Source organism: Grus americana, chromosome 5 (assembly GCF_028858705.1).
Source record: "Grus americana isolate bGruAme1 chromosome 5, bGruAme1.mat, whole genome shotgun sequence".
Taxonomy (NCBI): domain Eukaryota; kingdom Metazoa; phylum Chordata; class Aves; order Gruiformes; family Gruidae; genus Grus; species Grus americana.
Genome location: NC_072856.1, coordinates 26,892,372 through 26,919,361, shown reverse-complemented (window position 1 = coordinate 26,919,361; position 26,990 = coordinate 26,892,372). Strand labels below are relative to the sequence as shown.

The window sequence follows — 26,990 nt, the reverse complement described above, 5'->3', positions numbered from 1 at the left end:
TCTCCTCATCTTCCCACACCTGGACCCAAAAAGAACCTCAAGTTTAAGACACAAATACAACACACAAGGACTCTTCTCAAACAGTTTAATAGCAAATAAACAAAGGAAGGTACCACACTTGGCATATACAAAATGACTTGTTGTCGGTGTGTCTGTGCAATTAAAACAGCTTTAAGTTGCCCTTTGGGACAAAAAGAAAAAAAAAAAACAAAACACGCACACACACAAAAGGAAGAAAATTCCTTTAACACGTACTCGCTCGTTCCAAACTTGTAACAAATCTTTTCATTTTTAAATCCACTACACAAACTCTTCGATCAGAAAAGCAACACGTGCTCCTCCGCTTTTTAAACCATTAAAGTAAAATCCGTAATTCTCTACAGAGTACAACACAATTTCACACAAAAAGACATTTTGTTTTGCAAATCAAAACAAGAAAAAAAGGAACAGCTCAAACAAGGTAAAGAAAAGCATTTCTACGACTGAACCACGACTTCGAGTTGATTAAATCCCGTTACTGCAGAACAGACTCTACATTTGGTCATAGTGGCAATTTGTTTTCTCGTCACATTGTGAATCACTTTACATTGTTTTCTAGTAGAAAAGGCAAAAAACTGTACAAAACCCCTAGTGTTAAATACAATGTTTGTACCAATAAAAAAGCCCACAGGTTTGTCTCCAAAATGTAAATTTTTTTTAAATTATTCACAAAAAGCAGCCAAAAATCAGAAAGGCAGCTGCTGCTCCACTGTCTCAAATCCATTAAAACCACCACAGAACAATTAAAACAACCAAAGGAAGAAAAGGAAAGAAGAAAGGAAAGAAACATCCAACGTTTGGCATTTTGGTTTTCTTCAGATATTTTTCCACAGGTTTCCCCAAAGTTCCTTATGGAACCAAATGCGCATGTACAGGAACATATTGGCAGTTACTCAATACACTGCAGGGTATCAGTGTCCCCACTGACACAGAGCCCTGTGCATTCAGACTGTGGGACTAACAGCAGCCAGCCCACAACCCTACCTCCCAAACAAACAAGTCTCTGTCCTTTTTTCATCCAGCCTCACGCTTCACTCCCAAGTATATGTACCATATCCAAACATGTTCTGTCTTGTAAGCAGATTAAGGACTCTCTATACAAGTCTAGCTAATACCTATTGAGAATATAGTATCCTCAGCCAGCTCAGGAGTAGGATAGAAAAAAATCCTTTTGCATCTGTGCATCATCCCAAACACTGGACAAAAGTAAGGTTTCTATCCAATCAAACATGATTTGTTTTCTCAGCAAAACCCCTTCTGGGATTTCATTTCACATTATTTTTGACTGTTAAGATACCTACATTAGCTTGCTTCTCCTTCTGACTGAAACTTCATCACAGCACACACTCTTCAGGTGCCTTCATCTAGAAGCTACATCCCAGTTTCTACCTGTGCAGATGGTACGTACAGCAGGGGGAAGCCTGCTACCCAGAAAGCAGTAACCTGTTCTAGTTCATTCTGCAAGCCAGAAAAAACTGCTTAGCTCGTTACCCAATTAAAAACTAAACAAAAACTAAAAAATCTCCGCAGAGATTCCCCAGCTAAGGCCCTTGAGAAGAGAGCTGGGGATGGTACCCTGTTCAGGTAACAGCTTCAGAGGCTGTTGTATTGTGCTTGTCACTTGGGAAAAGAGCCAGCAGTTGTAGGACCAGGTTTACAAATGCTTTCTCTGGGATATTTCAAACGCTTAACTTAAAGAGCTAACCCAGATCCTGCCACCAAGGTCTGACTGATGGTATTAAACTGGGGCTGGACTTCACAAAAGTGTGCCCTGATTTATACAAAATGCTCATAAAGAGTGTTTCAAAGCAGCCCGAGCTTCAGATAACTTTGGAAACAGAAATACTGTGAAGTTCCCTGACCTTCCTGCTCCCCAGCTATCCCCTTCCACCAAAACTTCCACTACAGGATCAGTGCAACCAAGCCCCCCGGGAGCCTCTGACAGCACTGGAGATGGAAAAAGGTCCAGGTGCTCTGTCAGGCAGACAGTCTAAGTGCACAGGTAGATGTCCTCAGGTGGCTTCTGATCAGATATTTGTCATACCAAAAACACCAATTTAAAGGATACCTTTGAAACCCATTAAATTGCTCAGTTTTTGCACAAACTATAGAAAACAGAGAGGTGAAGGTGATATATACGAGGGTGTGAAGAAAACAGCAGGAAACATGCAAAACATTTCTGGGCACTATCTTAGTTTGAAAGATTAAAACAAAAACATCACATTTTGCTGAGGAGATTGTAGTTACAAAAAAAACCAAGCATGCTGGAGCTTAACAAAATACAACATCAACTTTGATCAAATTTTCACTGCAGACTGATAATCACACAGGGAAGCAGGGGGAAAATAATAATAATAATAATAAAAAAATCAATAAATGTCAGGGCAAAAATGTAGCTACAATCAGAAGAAAATGTAATTCAAGTGTTTTCTGCTGATGCCACTCAAGTCACAAGTTTGAACTCATAAAAAACACATGCTGTCTCCTCAAGCACAGAAACCAGATCAGCAAAATGTGACTAGGAAGTCTCCTGAAAGATTGAGTCACACCATATAATTGATTTTTTCTTTGAAACTGTGTTTTTAAAACTAAGCACACAGAAAAAACTAAGCCTAGAAAGTGATTGGCTGTATGTTCACAGAAATACAAATACTCCACAAGGTATGCTAGCAAGGCTGCTCTGAAGACAATTACAAAGAATCAGATTCACAAAATCAAGTGGTTATCTTACGAAGGTCTAGAAAAATAGAAATTCTTTTATATTCAAATGCAAGTTTAAATATTCCCCTTCAGCAGTCTTTCTAGCAAAACCAATTTGGCAGCACAAAAAAAAAAGAAAGAAACAAACGTAATAAAAATACACATCAGCATCAAAGGTCAACACAAGGTCAAAGGTGAGAGTTCAAGCATCAGAGAAGCTGAAGAGACAAGGATTTGGACGATGTACTTGAACGCCACATCGACATGCTTTAGGCACAACGATGAACAAACGGCAGGAATCTAGAAAAAAAACAAACCAGAAAGAGGGAGACCCACTGAGTTACACAGAGCAGTACATCCAAACACGGAGAGAGAGAACAAGAATGGGCACTGTACAATGAGATCTCCTGGGGAAGGGAGTTGACAGGGAAGGGCAGCACATGCCAACGATGGACAAGTAAAAGTCAAAGTACATGAAGGACACCAAGTAAACATCAAACTGCCAGAAACCAAATGGAAGCAGAGGCCTGGATTTCCCTCTCACCACCTAGTCTGTGGAGCACTCCACAGCCTAGAGACACGTTGCTTAGCATGCATTCACCTTGCCCCGTGCCCAGTGTCTCCACTAGCTCTGTTTAGGAGAAGAACAGAGCAAGCTGCCTCCCCAGGAGACCAACTCCAAAAAATATAGCTCCAGGGCTAACATTTGCCCACAGAGACTGAGACCATAAGAGACACGACAGAGGACACAAGGGATTCACAGGTGGTTTGACGGCTGAGACTTTTCTTGCATCCTAATATGGGAAGTTCTTAGGCAGTGGTAGCCCAGGAAATCCATATTCTTTCCTTTGGCTACAGTCCCTTCTCATTCCCTAGGAGCCCATGAAACTGGGGGTGGGTGATTTGGAACAGGGGAAAAAAAAATTATACAAGACAAAAACTCCACACATTGGAGAAGAATTCCTTAAGACTTGACTGCAAGTTAAGACTTGTCCTAGCTGAGCACTTTTCATACCAATAGACCTGCACAGGGATTTTTCCATTCCTAACCTTTTATATAGACAGCCCCCAGCCCCCTGACTTCGTGAGGAAGGGATTCTGGGCTCTGAGAAGCTCTACAGTCACTGTTGCCAATTTGATGAGTAGCAAAAAATGTGTTTCCTGAAGCTTCCTTGAAGAGTTTATAAATAAAATAATTCTTATATTAAGTGATATAAATACCTTTGCTTCCTCCCCTCAGCTCGTGAACTGCAAGAGACAAGGAACATTTTGGGAAGAATGTGGGAGGTAGGGGAGAGAGGAAGCAAGTTTTTTTTTTCTTTTGTTCTTCCTCCTCCTCGACTGCCCTTTATCTCCTATTTGTGGCCTTATTCTTCAGCACATCTCACAGCTGCTGGTTAGAGACTAGAGCAAGGTGAGACTAGCATATTATCTTATAGCATTTATAGCATGTTTGAGAATAGCAAGTGTTGCATTCTAGTTGCAGACCAACAAGCAGCACGTCGTCCACTAAACATGCAACACTACTTACTAGAACTGCTGAGATTAATTTGCTCTTTATACTTTCCAATTCAGGGAAAGGACTTAGTATAGAGTTTAAACCAACTCCAGCAAACAGAGCACAATACAACTCTTGCAGTTATTTCTATAGTTCCAGAAATACTCTAGCTTGCAGATAGCTGTAAGGTTTCAGTCCTAAATCAGAAAGGGAAGTTCATCATGAACTGAGGCATGAGAAATGAGAGGCATGAAATGAAATCAAGTGACATCTAAGCATGCACCACAGAAATTCTTTGTGTGATTTGTTTGGGGTTTTTTTTTTTGATAGAGATTTTTCAAATATTTCACTCAGCAATTTTGAGGAGAAAGACTATGTTTCATTAAAGCTCTGAGGAAGGACTGGCCTACAAGAGCAGAGCCATGAGATGCTGGATGAGAACTTAATGACCTGGGGAGTTATTCCAGTTTGTCCTTGTTTTATTCTCACAACTGTGGTAATTCTGTGTTTTATATTTTGTGGTAGGTATGCTCAGGGATCTATAACATACTTATGTTTAAATGTTTGCAACAAGAAGATCTCAAAACATTTAACATGTTCATGGTTGCACCCTTCATTTGCAATTTGCTTTATCCAAGTTTCTTTTAGGTATTTCCAAATGAAATAGGAACAATTTTATCCTGCTTGACTGTTCTTCCCTAACTCACAACCATTAATGAGAAGAAACACTGCAGTTAATTCTATCATGCAAGCAGAATCTGTCATGCTATGTGACCTTCAGTATTCAGATGAAAAGTTTTTTCGTTATAGATGTATTTGCCAGTGAGAAATTTTCTGAGGCGCCTATTTTCCAGATAGTAGCACCGACAGCAAGTACACTGCCTCCCCATTAAAATATAAAGAGATATTTACCGTCATTCTCTCAGATACTTTTGAAAAATTCCAATCCTCATTCTGCTTAGGATTAAAATTTAATCACTATATATCAAAGGCATTTTCTAATAATGCAAGCTTTGTATTACTGGAAGAAAAAAAACCCCTGAAGTACAAAGAGATATCCTATTTTGGACTGTTGATTATCTAGGGGACTGAAGAATCTATGATTTTGTTTACTATAGTACTTGATACTAAGTAGCATCAGACTAAGACTTCAATTGTTCATAATTTCATCTTATTATGGCATATCTAGTAAAATCACATGTCTTTGGGAAAAAATGCATCTGTGAAATAGACCATTTCCATCTTGTTTCTAAAAATACTTAAGTATTTCCTGGTGGCACATGTATTATGGAATTCCATTTTATCAGAAGTCCTACTAGCTTTTGTTGTAGAAAATTCAGATTCTTTGGTTTATGAGCATACATAATACTTTGTCCATGTGGCTACTTAAGCCAATCCTTCTGCAGTTTACTTGAGCTCACCCAACTCATCCTACTATCCAGGAAATAAAGCATTTGACACTGATTTGATTTGCACTTGAATGAGAGCATGATAGGAATTAAAAATAAAATAAATTTTAAAAGCCCCAAGTCCCCCAAATCCCAGACTTTCCTGTCAATGAGTGAGGAAGAAAACTGGCTTAAAACTGGAAGGCAAGAAGAGCCTAAATCTCCAGAGTCAGCAGCAGCCACCAAACAGACACAGAAATGTTGACTTTATCTGATCAGTTCTGTTATCAGAAAAAAATCTGCTCAAGTCACAAACTTGATACATTTATTAACTTTGGCAACATATACATTGACACACCAAGAAAGGGAAATCTGAAACAAATACACAAAAAGGGCAACATCTTCAGCTGGTGAAAACTGATGCAGCTCTACTAAAGAGAGCAGAACTGCATTGATTCAAACCAGCTGAGGATCACATCTTTTAAACTTTAACCTGCATAGATTGTGGTTTTTGGGTTGTTTGGTTTTTTTTTTTGGCAATACTTATAGTTATGCCAGTAAGGCACAAGAGCTAGCCCAAGTTAGGTGTCTTATGGTGATTATGTCTGGGAGGAGTCACTGATCAAACTAAGCCACAGTGTCAACTGATGAAGCTCCTGAAGTCAATGGGAGTTGCACCTATTTGCAACAATGCCAAGCTTGATCCGTAAGTTACAGTACTGAGGACACACTATAGGATGCAGCAGCTAAAATATCTAATTTTGGGCAACTGAAATGACTAGTAAAGAGCCAGAGCATCAGGTTAAAAGAAAAACAAGACAAAGGTCTCAGATAGTACAGTGGGGTAGGGTGCAAAGAAGGTAAGAGTGACTGTAGAGACCCCAGAGCACAGTGCTCTCCTCCACTGGTTCACAGCGTTCGTCTTCCCCATTTAGCAGTTGTTGGGCTGCAAACAGGCCACTGAAAATCAGTAGTTTCAATCATGCACATCATTATGTGTGTAAAACAATCACATTCAGGATTCTACAAAACCCTGGCCTTTTTTTCCAGTGAAATAATTTAGGTAATAAATATTCTCCACCCTGGAGCGGTATAAAACTTCTATAAAAATAGAAACAACATTCTTGGTTACAGCAGGTTGCACTTGGAGCGACTGCTCCCAACTATGTTTTTTTTCTTTTTTTTTCTTTTTTCTTTTTTTGAAAAGTATATTATTTATATATAAAAAAATCCCATTATCACCCTGGAGGCCTTCACACTCCAACACTCTTTTCTCAGAAAACCAGGACACATCTTTCCCATCGTGCAGAATTCAAGTGTACATGGTTCACTTAAGTGTATGTTTACGTTTGTAGAGAGATTCAAATAATTAACATAGAAGGGTACCACATGCCAGCACAACTGGGAAATTTGGCAATCTGGCCTTTGAATCTTTGCCACCACAAAATGATTTGAATAATACTGATAGATTTACCTGTCTGCCATAGATATACAGACCGGCATCAACTAACTGTTTGACTTTCAATTTAACAATGGAAAGGACTCTTCTTGGATGCTATGGGTCACGCCTTGTACTTCTGAGGTTTGAGATCCCAGGGGACCCAGTCCCTGGGAACACCCGACATGCCCAACAGACCACATTCCCAACAGACCACGCACGTCACACGGGTGCGGATTCTGAACGTGATCTCAGGTTTGATGGGCTTAGTGCTCCTCCTGCTGGAGCGGAACAGCAAATCCCAACACTATGTCTGACCCACACACTCATTATTTAGCAGCTGGCTCCCAGACTGCAGTGTTAGCTGGTGCCCTGGGAAACAGCATCACGAACCAGGAATACAAAGAAAACAAGAAAAAAGGAGAAAATATGAGGTAAATGGAACTTCTGTTAAAGACGCACAGAAATTGTAAACTTTCCTCTTGTGACACAGGTGGATTTTCGTGGTTATAAGATGGGACTCCGCTCTGATTTCTTAAAACAACTCAGGCCAGAGTGTCAAAAGTCCTTTGAGCCCCCTAAAACCAGTGTATAACAAAGGCCCTTAGCAATGCATTAGCAATTTCACAAGTGTGCAGAAAAAGTGTGTGTTCATTGAGAGGTGTGTTCAATTTTCCTTCGATATCGAAGATAATAGCCAGTACCAAAAGGCAGAGTAAGTCTGAATGGCTCAATGCTCTCTGCTCTGGTTCCACAGCTCCTGTGTTAGCCTGTTTTGCACTGGTACACACCACCTTAAAGGAAAACTGCAGTATAAAGAAATACCTAATTACCGGACCAAATCACTGCACAAATTGGTTTTTGTTTGTGTTTTTTTTTTTTTAACAGGAAGTTACTTTTGCAACAGAGTTAAGACTGAGAAATCAAATCCTATGAGAACATGTATGAAACAGGAGCCTCAAGAGCTGTGTTAGGGTAACTCTGGGCTTTGTATCTCAATTTAACAGTCATTTTAATAGAGAAATAAACAGCACTTACATTATGCTTATCAGAGTGAATTAAAAGTAATACTCTGCAAAAAGGACATTATTCCACAGAAATGGGGAATGTGATGAACTGTTAAGAAGAAAAATTGTCCAAAAAATTCTGTAGGTTACCAGGGATCAAAAGTTTCTTGTTTCCAGCCCCAGATGTATTCATCCAGACTAAGCAGTCTCTCTCTATACCTTTCTACAAAACCTAGATAAAGTACATAGGATAAGTTCTCTTAAACATGGAGAAATTCACTGCATCTCATTAATATTCAACTGTAAATGGACTGTGAAATTTTCTGGGCAGGGACATTATCTAATAATTTTATAAAGTGCTGTGTACATTCACAGTGCTATATAAACACTACTTTATATACAGAAAAAAAAAAGTCACTGCAGTTTTCCTTTGGCTTGTTAATGTGTTCACTCTCCTAGCCTGTCTCCTGCTTTAGAGATGACTTACTAAATCCCCGCCATGGCATACAGTTAAGAAATTTCAAAGAGCGGATGGGGCATGACAAAGGCTACATGGAGTCGGTTCTTTGCTCACCCAGACTTGGATGGACTCAGTTCTCCTTCCCCATCTTTGTTTTCATCAGCTGTTCTATGTTATTTCTGCTTTCCCTTCTCCCCTCCCCCATGGTGATGTGGTGTCAGTTCTGCTTCCCCTTCTCTCTACCCCAAGGCAGTCTGGTGTCAGTATCTGCTGCTCCCTTTAACGTTCCCTCCCCACCCCCAAGGAGCTGGCATTGGTCCTTCTCAACACACACTGGTTACAAACACAGCAAACTTCAAATAAGGGAGAAAAAAAAACCAAAAACAAAACAAAAACAAAACCTCAGCGATATGGCACCTAAACTCCAAAGTAAAACACTGGAAACAAAAGCACAAACTTGTCCTCCATCCGAAGCGGGATTCTCAGCAGAGGCTGCAGCCGAGTCTTCAGGGGAAGATGTGCCAGATAGAAGGCATGGATCAGCTTCCAGGACTGTAAAAACACAGCCTTAGGGCTTCGAATCACTAAGTGCGCTCCTCTCCAACTTACCAGAAGATCCTTCTCACTCCAGTCCCGGAGGGGAGGGGCGCTCAGTATGGCTTGCTGTCATTCTTAGAGCGCTTGAGCTGTACTTTCAGACGCTTCATGCCAATCTGAAAGCCGTTCATTGACTGAATGGCAGCCTGTGCAGAGACAGGATTGTCGTAACTTACAAAACCTGAAGAAAGGAAAACACATAATTACACCATGCCAAAGCTGTCCAGAACAGCTACTCACAATTGGAAATGCAGGTACTCACAAGGTAAGGGAGGCTTGCATGAAATGCCATTTTCAGAAGCTCACAACTGTTTTAGACTCTTCATAAAAACATCTTACTAAGGGCTCTCAGACAAGCACTGCTTTCTGATGTATGGAACTTTGGCCAAAAGATATACAAAGCTCAGGAAATTAAAATAACATTTTCTAGTCTTCCAACAAAAATGAGTACTGCTGTTTGTTTTATAAGAACTCATGCCTGGGAGAAAACCAAAGCTGGAAAGTGTTAATCTATATATGAAAGCTCATTAAAAATACAAGATGGAAATCACCCTCTTGGCATTATGGGAGTAGATTTGTTTGGAGTGAAGCAGCTGTCAAGGCAGTGTAGAACTTGTACCACTGTTATGACTAGGTTTCTCTCGGTTGAAAAGTTGTCTGACATCATTCCAGGAAAAGAGCATCCTCAAAATCAATTTCTCCAGGGTTTTGAAGGAATCCATTTTAAATAACTCCAGTCGATGGCTGGCATCACTACCTGGTGAGATTGTTCCCTATGCAGGTGTTACAGCCTGATGCTCAGCTTATTTTTGTGTTCTCATAAAACATCAGATTGCCCACATCTTTTGGCTCAAATATGAAAAAATACAGGATATTATGTAGGCACAAAGCTATCAGAAGCATGGAGAAAGGCTCACCTCTCCTATTCCATCACAAGAAATCTCCATCTATCGAAATAGTCACGAGAGCTTACAACCCTACAAAAATGCTACAACTGTTTGCACTGGGGTTTCAAAGTGAAGAAAATAAACCCATGAATCTTTCGGTCCACACATACAACCTCCTACTACACAAGCTAAGGAAGAACACGTTCTTTGCTCTTTTGGCATCACAGACTTTAGCAGTTAACTGAAAAGAATCTATTTGAACAGTAACAGTAGCACGACAGGTTGATTTACAGTTTTAGGATACGCTTCCCACCCTGATGTGCGTCCCATCTAAATACACAATAAGCAAAGCAAAACTAGGATAAGAGATGCAAACAAAGTTAGGTAGTAAATAACAGCTGAAATTGTTTTACTATTACAAAGTTTTCAGTAATCAGAAGGAAGCTTTAAAAATTGCCTTCAGAACATTTACAGAACATCAGAGTCAAATGCTCCTGTACTATATGGTAGCCATAATAATTATATTTAAAAATACTAATAGAAATCATTCATAATGATAATGTAGTAAGTAGTATATACAGCAACGTAAACAATTAGTGAAAAGACAGAAAGGAGGAAGAGGAGAAACTATACTGTGATTACAGTTTGCAAACACAAATCATAATGAATTATCTAGGGCCAAAACACTATAATGAGGCATAACAGTATGAAATCAGGAAAAGCAAAAAGTCACAGTGAAAAATGAGGGAAACAGTTCATTGCTGGAAGAGTTCGGATTAATTTATTTTTTAGGAATATAGAAAGAGTCACTACTTGACTTAAAAGCTAGGCTAGACAATATACTGCAAAAGAGATTACTAGAAAGAAGCCACCTTTCTACCAGTAAAGATTAGACGCAACGTACCAAAACACTTGCTTAGATTGGTCTGCTTGTCAATGAAAACCTTGGCAGAGACAACATTTCCAAATGGCATGAACATCTGCAGCAGATCCTGATCCCCAAACTCCTGGGGGAGATGGTAGATAAACAGATTGGCTCCCTCTGGACCTTCAAACAACGAATAGGAATATAAATTCAGGAAGAGCATGGATAATATAGGCCCACTACAGAAAAAAAGGTGAAAGAGTCATTCAAGCCAAATTTTCTAGATAAAACAACGAAACTGCTATTCGCACTTCTGTGGGGTACTTGATTCCAGAATAAATCAGCATGATCCTTTGCTGGGACTGATCATTCAATTAATTCTAGCTCTTTTTCACCATTTTTGCATGTAATTTCCACATTGTGCCAAAACTGGTTCACAGATACTTGCTGTAGCGAAAGCTGAACAGCAAGTTTGAGCCCCTGATACTGACTAAACCAAAAATGGCTATGCAAAGCTTGCAGCCCAAAGAAACCAAGTAAATCTCAATGCAAAATAAAAGTAACTGCATTACTTGTACTCTGACAGATTCTTTTCTAAGCATCATCCTACATTCTGCTGAAAACTTACTCCTACATTCTTGATTACTTTACACTACATGTTAAACTGATTCTGAAGAGTGAAGAGATTGGCATTAAGTAACTATGGGAAGAGGTGAAAGACCAGGAAAACAGAATTAACAAAACCAGAACCGATTCTCTGACAGTGGGACATACTGGACTGCAGACTCATACTCTCCTGTCCTCCAAGAAAATGGAGGAGTACAATTACTGAGCATTTAAGACTAGAGAAATGCTGGGAGAAACCTCCTGTATAAAAACTACTTTGGACAGCCCTTAACAGAGACACCTCACAGGTTTTCCTTCTTTATCTTCAGTAACTCTAAGATTCTAAAAAATGCTGCCAAATAAAAGTTCTGCAGCTAAGGTAGCTGCAAGGGCTGAGCTTGCTCTTTTGAAACCCTGTCTCAAGTTGTTTCTACAACTGTCTGCCTACCTTCTTTTTGACTTCCTGCTGCACCAATACTCTGCTGTGTTAAGAGACTCTGGTTGTAGAGTGTGGGCAATGCAGCAGCAGCATATTGCTGGATTCCAGAATAAGCCTGTGTGAGGGCTTCCATTGTGCTACCTGTCCCATTGGAGAGACCACCACTGCCAAGTCCTCCATTTAAGGCTGCCATTCCTGTATAAGAAAGAGGAAATAAGGATTATTGAGCACTTTCACTGGGGCAGATCAATTACTTTTCAAATACTCTGCACTACTACAAAAAGCAGGGAGTAGAAAAAACCCCTCGCAGAACTAGCACAGTCTGAAGAACGATAATCAGCTATTCCCTCAGCCCACCCCACCACACAGCTTACCTGCTAAAGAGCTAACGTTGAGGCCTGCTGTAGCCCCTGCCAGCGTCTGCAATGCTCCAAGAGAAGCCATTGGATTAACAGAGGAGCTGCTACTGGAGCTAGGTGAGGAACCTGCTATTAAAATAAGATAATTAAACTTCAAGCAATATTTTTTGGTCCTGATAATTCAATTTTCTCATTAAGATATTTCCGTAGAAAAGGCTAGTAAGGAACAGATCAAGGCAACACAGTATACTATGTCAAAAAAACCCACAGCATCCCAAACCCACACAACTTTATTGATTATACTGCTTATATTTTCTAGTCCCTTCCTATATTTGAAAAATTTCTACTTCATCATAATGTCTACTCTTTGCAGCAATAATAATTTCATTAAGCGTAAGACACCTAAGATTCAGACAATATATGAATGTTAGCTAAAGTTTGTACCTCAGCGTTAAGATGCCCAGCAGCAATGCCCATCTCCTCCTCACTAAAGTGAGTAAGAATTGCTACATATTAACATCTATCCTTGAAACATCAGACAAGGTGAAAAAGACCTGAAACACCAACACTAGGGACATTAAAGAAAACTCCAGTCAAGCTGAACATATGGTTTTCCCATACTGCCAGAACAGGAACAGCAGATGCCCAGATTATTCTGACACATGAAGTAATTTTCCATTAAAAACCCTGCTGCAGCAGCTGGGGCTAGGGCCAAGAAAAGTCTCAGGCTGTACATCCAAGATACACAGGCTATCTTCTGCTGACTGTGCCACCACCACCACCATCTTCAACCATGTTTACTCAGTAAGACAAGTCTACAGATACAGTACCTAGCAGACTAACAGCTTACAGGGCCTGTCAAATTTTACAGCAGGTAGAGTTAGTTCTACAAAAAACAGACATCAAAAAAAGGTTTAAGCTGGTATATCATAAGAAACAGAAATTCAAATTTAGGTCATCTACAAAGATTATGGACATGACAAAATAAGAATAGTATTTTTATGATTATATAGCAATGGTTTTCCTAACAGGTTTGCAGACTACTTAGAAATCTGAAGAAGATAAATAAGAAAAGCTATGCATATTGCTATTAACCCAGAAGTTTAAATTTACTGCACAAGATGCACTGGGAAATATTTATGGCTTCTACAGATTAAAAGATACTGGTGCTGTAGAGGTATCTGGTAGTCTGCTTTCAAGAGGAATTTATCTGTCTGACCAAGTGGGTAACAGAAGAACTGAAATTCAGGCATTTTCAGTTTCCTTTCTGCTTTTGTGATGCAGTTATGCTGTGTAAACTGTTAGCATCTTTCAAGCAGATTCACACATGCTACATATTCACCACTTCATATATGTGGCACAAAGTCTCTGCTGGAGTGGAATACGGTAACTATTTAAATGGAATAAAGCAAACTTGCCTAACAAGCCCCAGCAAAAGCTGTACCTAATAAAACCAGTCGTACCTAACATCAGCTGCATGAGAACCCAGGGAGCTGCACTTCATATCACTGTTTAGTTTTTGTACTGAGAGGAAATGACAAACCTCCTCTAGGAAAAGTTCTAGACTCTTAAGTCAGAAGTTGAAAGACAATGTCCCAAACTATATTTTAAAGCGCTTACTTCGAAGAAAAGGAGACACTTCCCATCTCACTATCAGTAGCACATTAAACGTCAGAAAAATACAGAGAACAAGTTACAGTATAGCCCTCAAGCTGGTAGAAAAAAACTGCACAGCTGGCTGAATAAAAGCCAGCATTCAGAAATGATACAGCTGCCTCGATTTTAGAATATCACTCGTTTCTGCAACACTTCGTTGCTAACCTGCATAATTCAAAAAGACACTACATTTGACAGATGAGAACACCATTTACAAAAAAACCCCAACAACCCACAATAAAATAGTAGTGGTATGGAAAAAAAGAATGAAGCCAAGGGTAGAGAGCAAAGTAAGAGAGAGAACAGATGCCTTCCCTACTTTAAAAAGGTTGTGATTTTTAATAAATTAAACTACTACGAAAAGCTGAACACACAGTTATTTTAGTTTCACTGACTTTATCAGAAATCTCTTTAAGCAAAACAAGAAATGCTTCAGTACTGAAAATGCCAAGAAAATTTAACACTTTGGTTTATTTTCTTTATCATATGTATATAGGAATTGCTGTACTGAGTCAGCATCCCATTTCTGATGATGACCAAAGGCAGATAAATAACAGTAGAGCAGAAATACAGGGCAATTACAAAGGAATACTTCCTAGGTATAGTCTGTATACCATCAATGCAGCAATTTGTGAATCTAGGATTTTTTTCAGCCAAGGACAATGTCTTTGTATTAAAGTTATGATTTTCATTCATTAATTTCAGTGCATTTTGAACACCAAATTGTTTGACACTACTATGTTCTAAAGCATGAGTTCTGCAACTTAATCATGCACTATGCAAAGCAACAGCTCTCTTTATTTTTGAGCTCTCAGCTGACAACTTCACCTGATATCCTGTAATTCTTCTCTCAAAATATCTAACGACTGGTCTTTCCTTATTCGTCTTCATTACATCACTAATGTATTTGCAGGCTTCGATCACATCCTTCTCCCATGTCAGTCTTCTCTATTTTTCAGACTCCCTTTTTGCTCCTATTTCCACAATTCTAGTCATCCTTTTTGTTCTTCTGTTTTTCTGGGTTTTGTGTATTATTTTAGATCTGGAAACAGCACAGAGTAATGGGGATGGAAAAACAATATAGCTTTATGCATGTTCTTTAATCCATCCTTAATTCTTAACATTGTTTCTGTGCAGTTTTTGCTGGGCTGTTGGGTTTTTTTGCTTCCTACTGAGGTTATGTTTTCTTAGATCTACCCACTAAGTTATATCTAGTTAAAAAGGCTAACTCTAAGACAACTAGCTGAAAATACTTGAAAAGGTTTTCAGAAAATTTGAATACGTAGTAAAAATAGCTAGGAAAGATAACAAAACTTGGACAAGGACATCAACTACCAACTTGTGGAGGTAGGTAAACTGAGGGAACAGTAAGCCTGTTCTAATTCAGTCATCTAGCATCCAAGCAATGAGTGAAAAACCACTAAAATTCGGGCAGTGAATCTGACTGAACTGTACCGGAATTAGCTCCAGTGAAAGCAGAAAGACTATGACATCTCTGCAAACAATTTTGCTGGCGAAACACTAAGGCCAGCAAAGTCATCTAGTCTTTGCTGGACCTTTGATGGCTGCCTTTGAAAGGAGAAGAAATGGAAACATACATCAACTTTTGCAACCATTCTATTCTGGAGCAGACAATTCTTATTGATGTGTGAGTTGAAAAGATGTCAGACAAGTTACTCCGATCCTGAAATACTTCTATAATATTTTCTTGAATGTCCATTTCACAAGCTAGCAGTTTAAATGAGTTTATGTAAGGCCACAGCCTCTGTAACATGGATTACCTATAGGGGGATGCAGCAGCAATCTGTTCAGTTCAAAAGAATAGCTGCTGTATTGCAAGGTTGAAGGTTTTGCTCCATCCTATTCTACATCAAAATATACAATACTGCTTGGAGACAGTGTCACCTGAAATGAGTAGGAAGACAGCACAACAACAATACTTTACACCTCTGAGTTCAACCATTCTGACATGAAACCTATGCACAGTCCACAGACTCTGGACTCTATGGACTTCCAAGTTCCCCAAACACAAAAGGTATCAGTGCAGATGAAAGAAAATTAAAAAGGTAACTACATTTAATGATTGTCTGGATTTTTCCACCAATTATGCAATTTGAGGACAATTTGGGAGAGATGTCCAAATAAGCATCAGGTGAACATTTGGATGACAGATGGTTAGAAGTCAAGCTGGTAGTCATCTCATCTGCAGTTAGGTTTAAGAGGTTATCACAGTAGATGTTGCCATATGTCCCACAGACAAGGAAGGCATTTACTAACACATGGTACTTAACAGCCATATACTGAGTTTTTCAAGGTCTACGTGTGGTTCAGGAGGGATGCTCTGAATGTGTGGAGTCCAACAGCCTTCTATGTGAGTACACACAGTGTGAATGCACATATAAATATTAATCTAAAGAGAATTTCAAGTCTGCTTTTATAAGAGGTAATAGTTCAGAGTAAAGCATTAGAAAGCTGTATAATTACAGGAAGTATCATGAGAGTGAATGCTGTCTGTACACATCGAGGCTTCCCCTCCTCTCAATTTAAGTACAGTTTTAAAAGGTGAAGTATATTCATACCTCTAACGAAAAGCACTGAAACAGTTTCAGTTTGATGTCAGTGACTACATGTAGACCACATATCCTCCAGAACTTTTTATTTCTTTTGAACAAAGCTAATCTCTACTCTTATAAAATTATACTTGAAATTAAGTTGAAAGAGCAATACAATAGCGGCTGCTCCATGTTACAAGCCTGTGAAGAGTAAACTGAGTGATCCATCTGTATAGGATATTAATTCAAATGACCCATCAAGATTACTTGATTGTTGACACGCAATCATTTATTGATATAACTGGTGATCAGAAAGTTGTTTGGATTCAGCACAGAAGGCGCTTAAAAATGGACTGCTTCCCACCGCCTAGGCCCTCCCACCAGCATGATCAAAAGCAGAACAGAGTCCTGAGATACATCTCTCATCAAGGGAAAAGGAACCTGCAGAGTGCTGTGGAATAGCCAAAATTAATGGAGGGGAAACCTGTCCCAAAGAATCATGCAACAGTAGCATAACTCCAGTTGAAAGGGACCTTTGTGGATCATCTAGTCTAATAGTCTGCTCAGGTCTAACCTCTGAGTAGGTCCACCTGTTCAGGGTCCTCTCCAATTGCATTCTAAATCCCTGAAATGGAGATTCCACAGGCCCTCTGGCACCTGGTTCCTCAGCTTAATCACTCTCACCATTAATTTTAGTTTTCTTTTCTATCCAGTCAGAATTTTCTCTGTTGCAACTTGTGTCTATTGCCCTTTTCCTTTCACCGTACACTTCTGAGAAGAGGCTGCCTCTGCCTTCTCTAGCAGGTCTGGCATTTGAACTTCACAACCTGCCAGTCCCTCTCCCCACCTCAACAAATCAGAGAACAAAACTTGTTCCAATCAGAAGATGAGAGCACTGACAAGGAAATCTTAGTTCTTAATGCCAGTCACAGCAAATTGTAACCTGACAATTCCAGCTCTGCTAATGCATGAGGAAATATGGGAGAAATTCTCAGATTATTCACCTTTTCTACGATGAAGAAGCATTAGTGGGTTGTAAAGGCAGCTCTTCTATAGCCTCAACTCTTTGGTTTTGGTTTTTTCTGTTTGTTTGTTTTGGATTTGTTGTGGGTTTTTTGTTTGGTTGTTTTTTTTTTTTTTTCCATTATAGAATAGGATACCATAGCTGGGAGTCAGGATTGCAGACCACAAAATTTTTTACATAAAAAAACCTTGTCCAGCAACAGAATACTCTCTGAACTGAGTTCTTTCTTGGGGATTTCTCCAAGTAGAAAACTCTGCAAAGCAGCCATGGTTTAACTCCTGATCATGTGACATAAGGTTTACTAAACAGCTTTTCGTTGTAATCTCTTTATAGCCTCTCAGTCAAGCTCCTTGGTCCTCCTACACAATACAAAAAGCTACCTGTGGAAATTTAAAACATCCCCCAACCCACTTTGGTATCTCACAATCACAGGTGAGGATGTCAGCTCTGTAGGGTGGATTTCAAAACTGGATAAGCCATTTGGCTTTTTATGAAAAACAAAAAAAAAAGCCCCAAAACCAAACCCACATACCATGCCACAGATGCTGGAAAAATGACACTCTGAAAAAACAGGGTCTCTTCCCATGTCAGGACTTAGAAATAACTGAAAATAGGATAGAAATAACTGGGTAGGATACTGATCCTCATTTGTGGTAAAAACTGAGCATGTCTGATGTAAGCACAATTTATTTTTTTTGTTTGTTGCATTTAATGATCACATTTAACAATAAGGCAGCAAAAGAACACTACTTGGACATTCTAGCCTCTCTGGATAATGTACATAACCTAAAGTAAAAAAACAAACAAACAAACATCAAACCAACCAACCAGACAAAAAAACCCCCAAACCAAACCACAAAAAAATCCAGAAAAGCAAGATACTGATTTTTTTGCAACTCATACACTCAGTTCTAGACAATCACTTTCCAATAAATGTACTAGGGGTCTGTTTATTCTACTTCTATGAGGTAGTTATAGTATCTTTGTCTTCATTAATGGCAGAGGAATATAAACTGTACTGTTCTAGTGCACAGAATGCATTACTTCATGCTTAAGGGATCTTCTATCTCCATGTTCAGAGGAACAGGGTACATCTGCCACAGTACCTGCCTAAAATCACAAATTAACCAAATATGCAATGAGATTATAACAACATGACTGGAAAGAGGTCACCTACCTTTCTGCTTCATGATGACCTCAAAACTTTTTACTCTAAATTAATCTGACCACTTGGAGGAAGCAACACAGCAGGTAAAAAAGCCTTTGCTGGTGGCAAAGATATCTACCCTAAACAAAGGCCAGTGAATCTACTAGTAAAACTGCTTATCTATTAAGAATGAAGATGAAAGTGACAAAAAGGGATAGACAAAAGAGGCAACATTTATCCTGAAAGGACCCTTAAGGCAACCCATGTCATAACACCCTACAGCATAGGCAGTCTCTTACCTGAGCTGGTGAGCACACTCAGGGGACTGCTGGAGGAAGTGAGTGCAGCGGTACCACTCGGTGTATTCTGAGCTGCACTGGCCGCAGCTGCTAATGCAGCCAGGTTCTGTAATTGCATCGCGTTCAGTCCTGCAACACATTGAAGAATGCACAGAGTTTTTCCTATAATAGTCACCATCATCCAAGCTAACAGATCCAGCAACCTCAACACATCACAAGGGAGTAATGGGAAGGAGTTTAAAAACAACAGGCTTAATACTAGTTACTGATCATTTCTACATTGCGATTCCTTGTTATAACTATAAAAGTTTTTCTTTGCTCAGATAGATGAGTTTCAGTAAAAGACCAGGTAGTCATGATCCCAGATGTAGACTCCAGAGTACAGAAATTTTCAAGCATAGCAACTTTAACTGAGAGTTACGCCAGGGTCTGACAGCTCCTCTGCAAGCTAGAGAACCTGTCTAGACACCAGGCCAATAACCTCCTCTTCTCTTGCGTCCTTCCACTCTCTTCATAGGAGACCAGCAATAACTGCAGAATTCTTTCAAGAAGGCCTACACACCACAGTGGCCACAAAGTCACACCTTTAACCCACCATCAGCTGAGTATCAGCACATTTTGTTTGGTCCTCTTGGCAGCCAAGAAGCAACAGTCAATTGTGACAATGTTAAGCAGCAACTCCTGACCACGAGATGAGCCAAACTACACATAGGCTAGTCAGCTGGTCAAACAAAAGTGGTAAAGAAAATGGGAAACATCAGGCATGTTGTGGGCAAGCAGCCAGGAATACTGCATGAGGATGAAGGTATCCCTGTGCTGATAAACTTCTAGTGGTCAATTTACTCATCTGACTCACCTTAATTTTGAGTCATAATTTTTGAATGAAACCATTCGGTCAGTACTGACATTGTGGATTGCCCTCTTTTCGTGCCATGGGATTGTCATTGATATTGATGATCTTCTGAATTCTCTATTTTAGCCATCCTTTGGTAAGCTAGCTCCATTCTTCCAATTCTGCCTCTCTTTCCTTTTCCCTTATTTCCCCTTTTTGTGTCTACCTTTGCTTATTCTAACAATTCCTCCTCTTTTCATCTGACTTCAGACAATCCCTAGTAATTCTTCCCTACAAAATTAAAACCAAAATTGAATTAATCACTAGTCATATAACAACATCAAAACGTCCTAGACAGATGTGGCACTTTATCTTTTGGATGTTTAGTAAGTACTTGGTGACAAAGCACACATCTCAGATAATTAAAATCTCAGTTTTGTAATTTAAGTATGTAAACAGACAACATGAAAATGTGACAATGCAGTATAAACTATTCAGTTTCTAAAAAACTTCTACTACCTTTAGCATAGTTCTTTTGGGGTTTTTTAATCTTTTTCAATTATTTTCTCTTTGTGACAGGGTCTGTTTCCCTAACCACATTTAGTGCCTGAAACAAAAGGATTCTGCCTTATTTAGATTCTCAAAGTGCCATTGTAACATTAAATCATGAAGTTAAAACCAAAAAGTTATAATTTTTGTTTTTATTGTGCTACAGAGGGTTAAAAATGCAAGTGTTAGAGCTAGTGAAGAACAGAGCAGCTTGCTTCCTGTCTGAAGCAGTTTGGCATGTGCACACTGCACCTGTCCTCTTGTCATCACATTGTTTTCCCATCTGCTTTCAAACAGGGTCAAGACTAAATGTTGTCTACAAAGTCTGATATAGTTTGGGGTCTAATTACCTACTTATTTTTTCTTTATGAATTTCAAGAAAGGAGATCGGCTGAGATATTAACAGGACTTTGAATTTAAAACGCTTTCTGTGAAGAATCATGGACTTGGAATAATTCTTTCAAAACACCATGCAACATGCTATTTGTATGTCCAAGTTCTAAATTAAGTTTGGTTTTTTTTTTAACAGTGAAGAAATAATTAAGGTGGAAACTCCACAGACAACCTGAGCTAGTTACCCCCTTCCCCCTGCCCCAGTCCTTAGTGTAGTAACAATTAGCATGAACTGCTGTACTGTTTTTCTCCTTTATGACCACTTGCTTTTACAACAGATAGAAGAGGGGGGAAAACCAGTATCTTGCATATAAAATATATTATAGATCACCACCACACAGGATAATAGTGAAACCGATTTAAAAAGACCTGATTTTGGCAAGAGTCTTAAATCTAAGAGCTCTGAAGAGGTCTAACATGAAAAAAGTAAACATAAGCAGATACGAGTATAAGTCAAAGTTCTTATAATCAAAAACATAACACTTTGCAAAAGCTTGTAATTGTTACTGATGGGTGTACCAACTCAAGACAGATGTACAAAGACACTTTACTTTCTTAACACTTTTAAATCAACCTCTGCACAGACAAGGCATGTAATATTGTGAACTACTGAACCAGGAGGCAATTTTAAAAGCCTAAAATGTTCAGTATTAAAACAAAAACTATAGTTTTTCTGCCAGCGGAAGAATTTAGAGAATGTGGTGAATGGAGTTACATGTGTTTTATTATTCCCCACTCTGTGAAGACAGAGGGGAGAATCAATTTGCAGCCCCAGTACTGCTATACTTAGTGAATATTCTAACTAGCAGTCCACAGCAAGGAATTTGGCTCATACCTATTAAGCTGTTATTTCCCTAAAAGCAATGGCATAAGCAATTGTAATTCAAACAAAGGAATTAAAGAACCTGAATGAAGGACTAGTTCACATTCCTACCAACACTGCATTTTCAGCTTTGATGTAATAAGAACAAAGAATTTAAAATGGGAAAACTAAGCATCCATTATCACTGAAACACAGGCATTAGTGTTTACTTCAAAACACAATGCTTTGCCTACACATCTGTCTGGATGAATGCAAGTATACAGAGCCATCTTTTTGTACTCGTAAGGGAAGATAATTTTAAATGCCAGAGGTAGGGGAGATTACCAGCATACCATGACTTACCTTGGGGACAATGGTTAACTAAGATTAAGAAGGAACATCCACACTTGTAGTAGAGGATTCCTGTCATTCCAAAGGAGTGGGTAAACTCAGGACTACTTATTTCAAATGAGGTTAATGTGTCTACAGCCTTTTGGCTACTTTCTCTACCCTGCTCCTCTTTTCTTTGCACTGAATTTGTCTTCTGGTGGAAAAAACTCACCTCCCATTGGGTGGAGGCTGCTCAATGTGTTCAGGTTCCCAGATGACGCAGCTGCTGTCTGCTGAAGGAGCTGCAAATAAAGCTAGACATTACACCAAAAAACAAAACAAGAGTGAGTGTGAGGGCTGGCTCCGCTTCTGGGAGAAAATGCATCACACCACAGCCAGAGCGCCGTCACAAAAGGAATTCCCACTGCCCAGGCACCACATCATAGCAAAGCGTGAAGAGAATTCCCCTTACACAATACAGCCAGAGCACCAGCATAGTGAAAATCCACATTGCCCATGCATCACATTGCAGCCAAAGCAACAGCACAATGCTTTCCTCGCTCAACATAATCAACGTTGAGGGAAGTTTATAGCTAATACACCAAGACAGAAATAGTAGAATCAGGAGAGAGAGAGAGAACTCCTACTCAAAGCACCTCAGACAGGATTGCCACTCCTCAAGATATACTACCTCTAGCCAGGCTTTACAGCTGACACTGCCAGCATAGAACAAATGGCAAATACCATACCAAAACCAAAGAGCCACTGTGAGAGGGAACACCCTCCACTTTCCTTAAGCACAGTGGCCACAAGAGAAATTTCAAGCCTCAGCTCAGAAACTATTTACAGGGATTTCCTATTCCTTTCTCCATTGACTAGGTGTTGTTATAAAAAAATTCCAATCTATGAAACCTAAAGTAATCATAAAAGAGAGAATGCCCCCACTCTAACAGTACAGCATACCAAGAATGAGATGAAATTTTCCTTTTCTGTTCCCCAGACCTTATATGGCATGAATACAGCTCTCACAGGTACTCTGACAACCTGCATGAGCCAGAGCACATAATTTTATGAAAAGTTCGCCCTTTAAGCACCCAGCAAAATCAACTAAAAATCAATGACAAACAGAAGACTGCCTTCTGTTGTGTCATTTTAGCTAAAGAGAGTAGTTTCTCTCTATTTTCTATAGGGGTTTGTGTTTTTGTTTTGTTTTTTTCACTCTGCACTATCAGCTGCTTGGCACTTCCAACCTGATCACCTTTTCTATTTGGACAGCACCAAGTACTGTTCTAGGTTTCACTGGAAGGGGATGAGAGAAATAAAGGCTGAAAAAGAAAAAATGGAAGAGGAATACAAGAACTAGGTCATTAGACAGACTTGAAAAGGGCATTTATATGGGTAAAACATTAAGGCCATAACATACGAAGAAAATCTTCCCAGCATGGAAGACAGGGGGGAAAAAAGTTTCAGTAGTCAGGGCTACAGTGACTGGGGTTGAAATCCTCACGAAAACACATCCTGACTAGCTGTTAGCACATAACTTAATTTCAGCCTCCTCATCCATAAAATGGGGATTAAGAACTCTGCTCCTGTCTGTCTATCAGAGGCCTCCTAAAAACAAATACATTAAACGCTACGAGACAGACACTGTAATCCCAGAAGAAATGAAAAGAACCCAAATCAGAAACTCACTGCTAAGTATTGGGGTCCAAGTGTATTGAGACCAGCCAGGTTTCCCCACACTGAGGCGGCACTGATCTGTTGCATTTGTTGCTGGAGTTGCTGAGCAATTCGTTTCTGCTCTTTGTCCTTCTGCGTGTCTGCAAATTTTACCACAATGGGAGAAGAGCAACCCTGCAAACAGCAATTCAAACAATTACATACTTGCTATCCCCAGCACTCACAAAAATACTGCATTAAGACCCAGTCATTGAAAGCATTCCCCTCCCTCCACGCCTATATACATACATACACACAGAGGCATATGTGTGTGTGTGTATATATTCAAACACCACATTACATTACAGGTTCAAAATATCATTTGCTTTTAATTCGATTTTGTATTTTGGTATTTTCTCTGTAGATGAAGTTTCTGTCTTGAGCTCTAAAACCAGGAGCAGAACAAACAAAAACGTCCAGGAGTAGTATTTACGAAGAAACACACGCTGCACTTCTCCCTGCTCTCTAGTCCTCCAAACTCCATCGTGACTGCCTGACAAATTACATCTCCTGACACCCACTAACTTGTTTTACCTCCATGGTTTGTGCTTGATGCATTGCTTTGATTGCTGTTTGTGCCATGGCTCTTGTTGTAAAAGTCACAAATGCACAACCTGGGGCAAGAACAAAAAGGAACCAAGTCATTCACTACATCTGCAATTACTGGGATTAATAAAGAAATGAAAATGTCTACAGGGGAGCAGGGAGAATCACAGAAAGAGCTGAAATACCACCTTGAGTTGCAAAAGGCAGCATCCAGTGGAGAACCTTGAACTGTTGGAAAAGCTTCCTGCTTACCTCGGCTCAGGCCATCTGGGCCCCGTAATATCCTGCATTCTTCAATCTGCCCAAAGGGGGAGAACATCACTCGGATATCATTTTCATTGCACTTCTTGGATATCATTCCAATAAACAACTTCCTATCTTCTACTGCTAAGAAATCAAAGGATAAGATAAGAGTATTACCAGCAAATATGTGCTTACTAGATCTTGTTTTGTCAAGTCTTCTCCATCAAGTGTAGTTACTTCCCTTGTATGTAGAGTAGGAGCTTGTAAAAAAAAAGATTCCAAATCATGGAATCTCTTCAATTTAAGAGGATGCATATTGGATACCGCAATAAACCCAAAGGATGCCCGTTTTATGTTTACATTTTGCTGACTGTTTCTCCCTTGCAACCCTGTGAACTGCAAGAATGTAAGAAAAGGAAAGAATATATTAGATTCAGTGCTTCCCTGTATCTCCTACATTGAGTTCCTGGTGAGCAAGAGAAGACTTGTCTGTATTTTACTGGACTATTTTCATCCTCTCTCCTCTGTCTATCTTTAGACTACCAACATACCTAACTGTATCTAAACCAGCAAGTGAGCTGCAGAAAACTTCTTTCTAGCCTCTTTATCATGCCAATCACTTAAATTTAGATCTATTTCCTCATGCTCCTGTCTCAACAGTGTAAGCAACAGCATTTGCTAAAACAGAACAGTTTTAGTTCTGTTTCAGATTCATCCATTCTGATCTGTACCAAAAACTACTGTATCTTGCCTTTAAATGCTGATGCTACTAGATACATTAGAGTTGAAGAATACCTTTCAGCGTGCAGACTATTTTAAAATAAATGGTCCATAAAGACATTTCTCTCAACTTTTTCAGTTAGTGGTTGCTAATGTCAGTTTAAGGCCGCTTACGGGAGTGGGGTGAATTCGAATCCAGAGCAGAACTTTATACCTCTCGTTTTACTTCTTTAAGGATGCTAATCACCTCTGAAATACTTGCTTGTAAAAGATGAAGCAAATTACACAGAATACCATTTGGAGATACAAACCAGTTTGCAAATACAACATTCAGCACAATATAAAATATAATATGATGAAGGCTGTACCACAATTTGAAGCTTCAAGAGAGAAAGTCTTCTCCTATTTAGTGCCATGGTGAGGGGAAATCAACTTATTTGCTGAGTCCTCTATAGTGTTGAAGAGGAAAATCCCAAACTATTCCAACTGACATGACTTTAACTGCCTATTAAATCTGAGTGTTGTACTCAGTTCACTTTCAAGCTCTGAGAGCAGAAAACTGCTTTCATATCCCTTTTGAAGTCCATTTTAGTTCAAGAGATCCAGAATCCCTTTTATTAATGGCAAATTAAAATACATTTTTAACTGATGCTCTCATTTATATTTCACCTACACCTTTTGCTAAAACTGATATAATTATATAATAGACTCAGAACTCTCACCCCAAAATTCGATTAAATACTTTTTTCCTCTTTCCATTATTTTCCCAGGATATTCATATGTGTGTGTGTGTATAATACAAGACCAATTTTAATTTAGAGACCTTATATTGTTCTCTTCCCAACAATACTTCAAAAGAATTACTCCTTTCTAGATATATTTACACAGAAACATATTCTATACACATATGGAGGAATTTGCAGATGAAATTACTCCTGCTGTTACCCGTATATCCCATCTTCTGTTTTTCATTATCCTAAGATGTAAGCTTTCTGGAGCCAGAATTATCTTCTCCATGATGCAACACTAATCTTATAGTAACTATGGCAAATGAAGAATATAAAATTCAGCCAAGCCCAGAAAGGCTGAAACTGCAAGATGCTAAACACCTTTTTTGCTTGTTTTGCAGAAATATATAGACACACACACGAGCATATATGTGTGTACGTATATAAACTCATTGTGAAAGTACATGGATAAATGATCATTTACCCAATGATAGATGCTAAATGTCTTAATCCATCTGAAATAGCTAATGTGCAGAAATACTCACAATTTTTTCTCTGCTGAACTGTTGTGAATTCTCAGTCTCCCTTGTACATTACAAGAAGTTTTGACTCCCACCCTAGCTGCAACAGGCCTTGCTTCAAATTGGGCAAGCACTTGAAAAAGCATTTCTAGATTTCATAGAATGGTTTGGGTTGGAAGGGACCTCAAAGATCAGCTGGTTCCAACCCCCCTGCTGCGGGCAGCGACACCCTCCACTAGACCACGTTGCCCAAAGCCCCATCCAACCTGGCCTTGAACACTTCCAGGGAGGGGGCATCCACAGCTTCTCTGGGCAACCTGTACCAGTGCCTCACCACCTTCACAGTAAAGAATTTCTTCCTAATATCTAACTCTACCTTCCTGCAGTTTAAAATCATTACCCCTTGTCCTATCACTACACTCCCTGATAAAGAATCCCTCCCCATCTTTCCTGTAGGTTCCCTTTAAGTACTGGAAGGCTGCTACATGGAGAACTTTCTCTTCTCCAGGCTGAATAACCCCAGCCTGTCCTCATAGGTGAGGTGCTCCATCTTTGTGGCCCTCCTCTGGACTTGCTCCAACAGCTCCATGTCTGTCTTATGCTGGGGACCCCACAGCTGGACACAGCATTCCAGGTGGGGGTCTCA

General features: G+C 39.4%; 1 protein-coding gene across 21 annotated transcripts in view; it reads right to left on the bottom strand.

Moving 5' to 3' along the window:
- Positions 1-73: 73 nt before the first annotated feature.
- Positions 74-26,990, bottom strand: part of CELF1 (CUGBP Elav-like family member 1) — a 62,341-nt gene continuing 35,424 nt past the window's right edge. For 12 of the 21 annotated variants that reach the window (XM_054828875.1, XM_054828872.1, XM_054828862.1 and 9 more), the window contains 9 exons: positions 24,385-24,519; positions 24,121-24,200; positions 23,560-23,721; positions 22,100-22,181; positions 18,962-19,090; positions 12,299-12,412; positions 11,934-12,119; positions 10,919-11,062; positions 74-9,308 (listed from right to left, as the gene is read on the bottom strand). In XM_054828875.1, the coding sequence (XP_054684850.1) occupies positions 9,181-9,308; positions 10,919-11,062; positions 11,934-12,119; positions 12,299-12,412; positions 18,962-19,090; positions 22,100-22,181; positions 23,560-23,721; positions 24,121-24,200; positions 24,385-24,519 (1,160 nt within the window). In that variant the 3' untranslated portion in view covers positions 74-9,180. The remainder of the gene's footprint in view (positions 9,309-10,918; positions 11,063-11,933; positions 12,120-12,298; positions 12,413-18,961; positions 19,091-22,099; positions 22,182-23,559; positions 23,722-24,120; positions 24,201-24,384; positions 24,520-26,990) is intronic. The other 9 variants (XM_054828867.1, XM_054828876.1, XM_054828856.1 and 6 more) reach the window with 8 other exon arrangements.